A 10000-nucleotide genomic window follows, 5' to 3' on the forward strand; every position below is an offset into this window, starting at 1 on the left:
TTTCGATGTGTAAAGCTGCAGAAAATCATAAGTAAGTCACTTATATCCGTATTACTGCTGACGGGTATAAAGACTACTCACCTTCCATCGATACGCACAGAATACATCTACTGCAGTGTCAGTGACACGATTATAGTTTCTTTGCAGCAATTATTGTACTTAATGTTTATTAATAATGCGTTTAACCTTAAGAAAGCTACTTGTGTGTCGCCGAAAAGTTGGTGTTACTGAAATAAACTTTACATAAGAATGGAGACCGGATGAACCGCCTCGTTCTTTACTCCGCTCATCTGCTATGGTTCGGGCGTGCTCCCAAACTCCACTCGTAACTTCAATGGTTGTTGTTGTTGTTGTTGTTGGACTGTCTGTTTTCATGACACTGCAATAATGTGGCTCAGGAATACAAATTTGGTGAGGGCATATGACTCTACGTGTTTCAGTCGGCAGAATGCCATTACTATTTTCTCAAACACTGCACCGTTGGCAGATTGAGTTGATAATTTGTCTCCATAAATGTTGTTTACACAGCAGATTCTGAAAGGGGATGGGCGTTTGAAAATGGCATGGATATAAGTATCTAATTTTTGAAATATGCTGTATTGTTTGCACACAACCTTTAAAATTGTACTTTCGTCAAAATAATTATTTCTGTGGACGCTAAAAACTGTGTTTAATTTACCAGGAATAAATGACACGATGAAAAAATATAATAAGACTAGCTATATCTGTTAAGATTGATTTGCCTGAATGCCTTTCCCCTACCTCATTGTCAAACTTTTAGTACCCTCATGATAGTCAAATGTTGCTCTTTTCTAACCCATTTCCACACTTTGGCAGTCAGCATTACAGTGTTCACAAGCACAAACTGAAAATGATTGTTTTATTGGATAACCGCATTAAACTGGTTCATGAAAGATATGTTTTCTGCCCTGATCAGAGTGATTTATCGTTATGATTTGCATTGAGTGAAAAGGTGAAACCCCCACCTTGCAGTACTCTGGAATTTTCGAGGTCCCCCTTGAACACCCTGGGCTATTTTTCTTACCCTCTCCCATTTTCTCTTCCGCCTCCCCTTGCCGTTGATAATGCTCGTTCCCTAACAGCGTCATACTTTTCGAGGTCATCAAACGGTGTGACATGCTCTTCAGAAATGCACCGTGTGACTTCGCACTTGTTTTTGCACAAATCTCAGTACATTCTCCGTAGTATTTCATAGATTGAGACTCCCTGTAATCCTGAAACTTTCTGCCTTGTGACCTCTGCTCTTTTGAGGGGGTAGCTTCAAAAGTTCGTTGAAAAACCAATTGGCGTCAGTATCAGCTACAGGAAGTTCGTGTGAACGTCAACACATTGAGGAGGTGTTAGCGCCCCTTTTGTCAGCCAGCTTATCTAAAGACGGCTCACAGAAGCTGAGTAGATGCGGTAAAATGTCAGCATGTTTGTGCAAGGTAGGGGGAATTTCACTCTTTGCTGCCGTTGCTTTGACACTTTTTACAGTACTACCTCTCTGTACCATGTGCGTGTCCCGGGTATCGGGTACGCTATTATGTTAATTGAACCCAGATTGGCAAAAATTGGGTTTATCGGCGTTGCGTGGGAACAGTCTTCACTGTACATAGCTATTATTTAGATTTATGACAGACCCTTAAAAAATGATTCAGAAGTGTTGCAACATTTTATCAGATCGGAATTCGTGACCTAGGGGCGTACCAGACTTGCAAGGGGGCGTTTGGTTATTAAGTGGTATCTGAAATGGGAACGCTGTATAATACATTACTTTGGGTGATGTTTTGTTTTGTTTTTTCATTGAGTACAGTTGAGGGTGGTTAATTATTGTAAAATGCCCTTCCACCAGCAGCAAAATGCCTTGCTGCACTGTACGAAGACTTTGAGCAAAAAAGGTAGTTATTCTCCGTATAATTTCGTTTTCGAAAATCATTTTACTGCAATCAAAATACAAGATATATGTGTCTTATTAGTGAGGGTAGCTTGCTAGACCGTTGTGCTCTCTAAGCAATTTGGAAACTAATTAGTGTATGTTAGTGGTATCTGCCTGAACATGAACAAATCATTCTGTATTTGTCGTTTTGACCTGCCAGCAAAGTTTTCACACAATTAATTTTTTATATAAAAAACTCGAATAAATTAATTGAAAGCATGATGTCCAGGGACCAACAATAGAAGCTGGATAGCCTGGGTTTTAGCTGTGATACAAAGTTAGTAATATACACTGAAGAGCAAAACATGGCCGTAGAATTAAGGTTTGCTAAAGGGGAATCTTCGATTTTGTGAAAACGACAAGAATATGTTATTGATACACAGCAACCTAGTCATCGGGCACACTCTGAGAAGCAATCTTATGTAGAAACTGACATATACGGTGTGGGTGATAGCAAAAGCAATATTTCAAGTCCTACAAAGATGTGTTCGTATTATGAATATGCTGATTTCGTAGTAGGTGAAATAGGCGCCAGCACAAGCAATGAAGAACTTTTGAACTTTTGGAGACAAAGTATAGCGTATACACTAGATCTGGAATTAACGAGGTATTGGATAAGGTTCCTTTCCCCCGATATTGTTGTGAAAACAAGTGTATATTTGTTTCGGTAGAGGCTATTGTTCCAGTTGAATTTAGATGCACTGCCAGGCCAGGATGCCCATCAGGCTGTGATGCCTGGCCGAATACTGCTTATTTCAACATTACATTGGACCAGAGACCTTGCTCCAGGGTCTATGAATAATGCAGATTTTTGTTTTATGCTTTCAAGAGACGGAGCGATAACTCCAAGACAGTGTGATAATTTTGTTTGTTTTGATTTTGTTTCATTTCAAGTTTCATTGTTCTGTGCCTACTGACTATATTGCACATGTGGTTATTTTTTGTACGGCACAATGGGCCAGTGGCCTGTAGCGCCAATAAAGATACATATTTCAATTTCAATTAAAACCAAAATATCGACGAAATCCCCAATATTTACTCTAGCAATGTCAAAGGGGTATGTGCGCATACTCTGCAGTTTCGGACTGATCACGCTTTCGCCGCGTCGTCGTGTTGCTATGGTCACAAAGTTTGCGACCTTGGACGTGTTGGAGCATCAGCTAATTACCATAACACGCGACGCTCACGACTGTCATTTAGTGCCTTCACAGTGTCATTTTAGCGTTACCGACACTGGATGAAACTTCGCCATCGTCATGCCGAAGTACAAGCTCACCTACTTAGTGTTTAGAGGACGTGGAGAAGTCATCCGGCTACTCTTCGCTGCCGCCGGGGTAGAGTTTGAAGATGTTCGAGTGACGTTGAAAGATTGGCCGGCGATGAAGGAGACAGACCCGGAACGCAAAAGTAAGAACTTTACGTTGATTTGGGTGACAGTCCTTGTGGCGGAGATGAGAGGGTTCACAAATCCAACTAAAATCAGATGTAGAGAGATGACGACGAGTCCTTATATCCTTAGTCTTCACTGCATCGTAACATTTTCTATAGAAATGTGTGTATCATCTCAATTCTGATACAATCAAGTTTGAGAGTTCAAAGGCCAATCTAGACGTTTCGAAGGAATATCATCCATAATAAGGGCTTGCCTACACACTTGTAGTGGGCAGTTTCGAAAGAATATCAAACAAGGCAGTAAATCGTATAAAACTAGTTTTATAGCTTTAACAGTTGCCTCGAATAATGGTTGTAGTACGCTTCGGCGAATGAAGGTCACACATCGAGTGCAGTGACCTACTCGTTGACGCAAGAATTGTGTGGTCTTCAGAAACCGATCAAGTGGAACGTATTGTCGCTATGTTTGCGATTCTATCTTTTTGTTCACGTACGCGTTCGTCTTTTAGTCGCCTGTACACATTATAATCATATTCCAAAAATGGTATCCCTGCATGACGCAATGGTACATATGACTTTCACAAGTTAGGCCAAAGTAATTAAATTCTTTGTTTTGCGTCCACTCAAAATGGGAAAAGGTACGCGTCTAAGCGGCTGAAAAACACACAAGAAAATTAACACAATTTTATTTGATTGCAGCAAATAAAAAATTGTAACAAATTTTTAGCTCAGAAAAGCTAAGCGGTTATGTCCTAAAATTTCCTATTCAAATACACTGTGTGTATTTTTCATGAAAACCTAGACGGGTAAGGACGCAAAACAAAGAATTTAATTACTAAGGCCTTATTTTGTTGCCTTGCGTCACACGATGCCCATGAGGCGCCGAAAGTAAAATAATTAGTTTACACATTTGAAAGCGTTTTTACAGGGTTGAGTATGTCTGCCCATCATCTTTTGCTGGTTATCGAATACATTAGCGATATCATCCTTACAGCGTTTTAAAGGCAACGAGGCTTGGTGATGATCTGAACAGCACACACAATAGTATCGCTACTCTGCAAGACATTTCCAAATATCAGTCAGCAAGCCTACTCTGTACATGTATACGTTTCGCCGTATTTCGTATTATTCCCCCTCTGTCAAAGAAATATTCCTTTCTCTGTTTTCTCTGAAGCAAAGCAGGCTGAGAAAAACAACAGCACAAAAGAGAAATGCAGATAATATGGACTGAGTACAGCGAGTTGTCTCTCCATATTCATCCCGATAACAATTCATGTTTGTCTTCTTCGTTTGTCTATCTCTACTTGCCCGTGAATGACCTTCCCTGTCCATTAGTCTATTGTACTATTTCCGTAGCTGTTCTTTTCCCCCGATTTTTGTTTCTTGAATATGCTGTCATTCCTCGCAAGTATTCCGACGACATGTGTGTGAGTTACAGTGATAATATTGCCGAAAACATAGAATATAACAACATACATCGGTGCAGTTCTTTCTCTATATATAGACAATATATATATATATATGTGCAGTTCTCTCTCTCTCTCTCTCTCTCTCTCTCTCTCTCTCTCTCTCTCTCTCTCTCTCTCTCTCTCTCTCTCTCTCTCTCCATTCAACCATATGTGAGTATGTATGTACATGCACACTTACACAGACTCATATTATACAGACAGACTGACAAACAGACAGACTAGATACTAGATAGACAGAGAGACAATAGTTATGTACTTTGAATATGAGTATATACATACATATATATTATATAAACTTTGTGTATGAGTGTATGTATATATATATATATATATATATATATATATATATATATATATATATATATATATATATATATATATACACACACACACACACACACACTTCTTTTTTCATTACCACACAGGGTTTTTATTCAATCAGCTACCAATATTGGAGTTTGATGGTCACGTGTTGGCACAGTCCCATGCTATTGCTCGATACGTTGCCAACGAGTTCGGTACGTATTAGTGTTACTTTCACTTGAAGTAATTACACAAAAGGGGGTTATCTGAGCGTGGAACGGTGGTCAAGTTATTCGTGAAATTAGTATTTGTTGATTCTGTCGATTCAATTACGCCAATGGCCCGCAATAAATAGTGGCACTGAACCGTATCTTGGACAAGAGGCGGTTTGGGCGTGTCTACACCGGTAAACTGAAAAGAAAAAAACGTTAATGTACTGCCCAGACAGGCACAACAATAGCTATACTGAAGGACGTTGGTCTTAACATCTTACAACACGTTTTCACTTTCACTTGCAGGTTTTGCAGGTAACACCAATTTGGAGAAGGCCAAAGTTGACATGATTGTGTCGGCCGTGGAGGATGCATACTCTCCCTTGGTTACTAACGTTTGGTACGAGAAAGACAAAGCTCGAAAAGTGAGTGAACTCCCAACACGAAGATCTAGTCACTGAATGGGAAATATTTTCAATGATGGATATTTTCATAGTAACGATAATAAAATATCAGTTTATGTGATTACAAGCAACTTTGATCGCAGCCAATTAAGTTTGCTGACATTTTAGAGTAAAAATTAATGTTTAAGCACTGCACATGGTGAAATTCATGTAACGGAGTTGTTCGCGCTCTTTGCATTGTGTATGGCAACTCCGAGACTTATAATTCTTCAAACATTTTTTGTTTTTTGTCTCACCCGATTAATAGGAAGCATGGTTCACAGAGTTCAGAGAAACTTTACTGCCTAAGAGTCTAACAGCTTTGGAGAAACTCCTAACGGCCAATGGAGGAGGCGATGGTTTTTTTGTCGGAGATTCAGTATGTATTTGCATAATGATGTAAATAGGGTAGATTCCTACATAACAGCCCCTTGCAGTACTTGCACGCCTCGTCAAAAGCTGTTGCACTCAAAAGAAATGTCCGCTGCAGTTCTGACGTCTATAGCAATATTGCAGCCAGGAAAAGCAAAAGAAGAGCCTGTAGTGTTCCCTTTCATCCTGCTATAGATGCAGGCTTTATACGACAGGCAGTGCATTCAGTGTTTCAAGCTTGCATATTCATTCAACAGTACCAACGCACTAAAGCAAAAAACAAATAATGCTACATATACTCGTTACTCGTTCCCCTTTCTATTGTTATTCCTTTGATTCTTTTGAATTTAATTTCAACCTTTTCAGGTGACCTTTGCTGACATAATGTTTGCTGACCGCGTTGACCTTTTGGTGTTTCACTCGTCTCCCGACGTTCTCGATGGTTATCCGAAGTTGAAGGCGCTGAAAAGTCGCGTCGAAGCTTTACCGAAGATTGCCGAATGGATCAAGAAACGACCTTACGCGCCTGACTTCGAGTTCCATTGAAGTTCATCATAATTTCAGCGTATTTTAATCGTTTTAATTTTAAAATTATCAAGATCAACTATGACTAAAATTCTTCACGTTTTAACAAACGAATTCAGTTATATCAACCTCTCTTGTCAGATTCAAACTTACAAGAACCCCCCTGACAACTACCTCTACCACTAAGTAACAAGTACTACTCGTCGGAGACACGCAAAACTGAACCCCGTACCAGTTTTTCAGGGCAAGAGTGATCATCCCAATCTCGTCTGCTTGACGATTACTTAAAACGTGCAACGCGCAAGAAATAGCCCTAGGTAGACTTTTTGCAAGGTCAGAAAATTCTGATTAGGCCTGACTCTCTGGAGCCGATTTGCACATCATGAGCATTCTCTAATTATCAACAATACTCGACGCCCGGAGGGTTCTATTGCCTGTACGCTGTTCAATCAACTTCCACCGCGCTGCATTTGTCCATGTTTAAACGATCCATACCAGAAACATTTCATTATATTTTCATAATTTTGCCCCAGACCAAATACAGTTAACTTCTTCTTCCCGCTGGAAGTATATGAAAGATCTGTCGTTTGAGGGCGCTCTGTATAGGCTCAGTCTGTGAAGTATATTGGAATACAAAGTTTTAGGCTTGCAAAAATACTGCGCACTGTTCCCCATATACAATGTTATTTTAAAAAATTGAATTCTAGTCCGCACTGATATTCTCTCGTCAACAATAACACATTACGCCATAAACATGACTGACACTTGAACACTGGACGTTTAAGCCGTATTTCACACATAAATCAAAATAATTGAAAATAAATCATAAGTGAAAGATAATGGAGCTTTCACCCATAAACTTTCGTTAGAATACCACACAGAGCATGCGCGTGGACGTGCTGTTTTTTCTCGTTAATTCAAATGTTGGGAACATGTTGAAAATGGAGAAGGTTATATTACATACAAGACATTATCTTGCAGCTTTTGTCTTGGAATTCACGATGTCGGGTTTACAGTTTTTACAAGAAATCGATGACTCTTTCAGTCAAAAGTCCGTCGTTGATATCACAGCATCGCTACAGTCCTTGATAATTAGACAAAAATGATATAGGAATGCCATTGCTAGAGATTATTTCAAATTGTGAGGAGCTGGTGGTTATTAATAAGTGCATATATTTACTTAGTGAAAAGCTAAAACATTTATTGGCATTTTATAATTGTTGTTTACTGATGATTAATTTTCTTTCTAAACTATGTTATCCTAGTTATTAACCGAACCCACCGATATTCATCTTTCGTCTTACTTGATGAGTAAATCGTATTCTGCACTGCTTATCTCGTACAGTGTGCCCAATTATTCTGTTGTCTGATTAATTCGATGAACAGTGTGTTTTTTACAATAACAGTAAATCTAACTTCACGTGTAGTTTGAAATGCCTTTGATTAAGATTTATGAAATATCATCTATTCATTTATCCGGAGGGACTCGACTATGATTTACAGTCTCTCACAGCAATAAATCAATCCAGTCAAACCTTACTCCTGTCTTCTCGAGCATTTATTTCGTTAAAATTGCCAACTCCCACCGCTACGGTGATTTCGATGGAGGAAGTAACACTACTACGTTTATGCAATAGTGCCACAGAAGGCTGAACATAGAGCTCAAGTTACTGGGTCCCTCCCTGGACCAGATTGATTCTGGTACTTTACGAATCCCACTCGTCCATGTAAACATAATTATGGTCAGCGTACCGTAAAGTAGCTTTGACCTGAAATTTTCTCTACTGAATTTTCTGACTATCACCGGGGCTGTTGAACTTACTGTTACTGATGTTGTTAAATGCTAGGCCCGAGTAAAAACAAACTATCAATTATCATTGGTATAATCAAAAATATGTGTCGATATTTCTTGTTTTATTAAAAAATTAAGCCATAAGGATTTAACCGGGGCCTTGGTTTCTTATTTTTTTAACTTTGTACAAGCGTAGCCAACAAAGTCTTAAAACTTTGCCTAACAATAATGATGACTAGTGCTGCTTTTGGAGGAACATTTTAATTCATGTCAACCCGTAAGTCATTTTGCCTAAAGTTGAAGGCTTCTCGTCTAAGAAATGAGTGTCTCAGTCAAAATATAAAGCGTTTAGCATACATACATACAAGAGTTGCAAGCGAAGATTTTTGAAAACGAGTGTGCAAAATAAAACGATTCATGTACGATTTGCCCGAAGCAGTAATATATGGGAAATTTATAGAGAAAACATTGGCAATCACAGAGGGTTAAGGTCAAATGTCCATGATTCAACAAGATACCAGGGCCACGAAGGTAGTGGGATGCCTGAAGAAGTCAGCGGTTGCACGGCTCTGTCATGTCGAGCCAGGGAACGCCAGACAGCCGACCTTGTATAGGTTTGACAGTTTTTACCGTGTTGCGCAACACATTGTTTGGGAAAAACTGAAACGAATGGGGAAGGGTGAGGCGAAGTGGAAAGGGGAGGCGAAGGGGGAAGGTGAGGCCTAACTTTGGAGAAATGGTACATAGGTATTTACACCACTATTACGTATCACAAACATACCAGGCAGAAGGGCCTGACCTTTGACCAAATTATTAAATTATTTTAGTTTGTCCCAACCGTTGTACATCCAAGTACAAGACCAGACAGAGACATGAACTTTCACCGATGCTGTCAAGGACGACATGATATTCACAGTCTTATTAGAGAACGCTTTGATACAAATATAAACAGAGTATACAAACAAAAGACTAGTGGGAGCAAATAATTGTCACAAATGCCGTGAAGGGTTGTATGATATTCATAGTGTAGTTGAGAACACTCTGATAACAATATGCAAATATGAAATATTGTGCTGACGCTTCAGGGACTTAAGTTATCGGACGAGGGGGGGGGGAGCTTTGTGTACAAAGCAATGTATAGGGGTCTATAACAATCAATGATGCCCTGAAGGCGGATATGATATTCACAGTATTTTTAGACAACACTTATAAAAAATTATTGGAAAGTGAATTATGCTTCCTACACTTCAGGGAATTATGATATCGGCAGAAGGGGGTTGGCCTTTCTGTACAATGCACAATATACAAGCTTTACATTGAAATGAAATATAACTTTCACAGATGTCCTGAAAGGTGGGGGGCATGATATTCACAATATGCAAATATGAATTATTGTCCTCACGCTGTTGCGTTATCTGATGTGGGGGGGGGGGAGGGGCAAAATGCAATATATACAAGCACTAGCATCATACTGCAGAGGTCCTACATCTATCAATGATGCCCTGAAGTGGGTATGATATTCACAGTATTTTTAGACAACTCTTATAACTATA

General features: G+C 39.3%; 2 protein-coding genes across 2 annotated transcripts in view; both read left to right on the top strand.

Moving 5' to 3' along the window:
- LOC139134302 (uncharacterized) overlaps positions 1 to 697 on the top strand; it is a 22552-nt gene extending 21855 nt beyond the window's left edge. Inside the window, exon 5 of the mRNA XM_070701194.1 lies at positions 1 to 697. This exon is cut by the window's left edge and continues 1805 nt beyond it. The gene's annotated coding sequence lies outside the window, so the exon portion shown is untranslated.
- LOC139134327 (hematopoietic prostaglandin D synthase-like) overlaps positions 1 to 8194 on the top strand; it is a 34134-nt gene extending 25940 nt beyond the window's left edge. Inside the window, exons 2-6 of the mRNA XM_070701211.1 lie at positions 2255 to 3346; positions 5226 to 5318; positions 5622 to 5740; positions 6027 to 6137; positions 6497 to 8194. Of these exons, the coding sequence (XP_070557312.1) occupies positions 3196 to 3346; positions 5226 to 5318; positions 5622 to 5740; positions 6027 to 6137; positions 6497 to 6676 (654 nt within the window). The 5' untranslated portion in view covers positions 2255 to 3195 and the 3' untranslated portion in view covers positions 6677 to 8194. The remainder of the gene's footprint in view (positions 1 to 2254; positions 3347 to 5225; positions 5319 to 5621; positions 5741 to 6026; positions 6138 to 6496) is intronic.
- Positions 8195 to 10000: the final 1806 nt, after the last annotated feature.

The sequence above is a fragment of the Ptychodera flava genome, chromosome 1, assembly GCF_041260155.1.
Source record: "Ptychodera flava strain L36383 chromosome 1, AS_Pfla_20210202, whole genome shotgun sequence".
In the NCBI taxonomy this organism is placed as follows: Eukaryota; Metazoa; Hemichordata; class Enteropneusta; family Ptychoderidae; genus Ptychodera; species Ptychodera flava.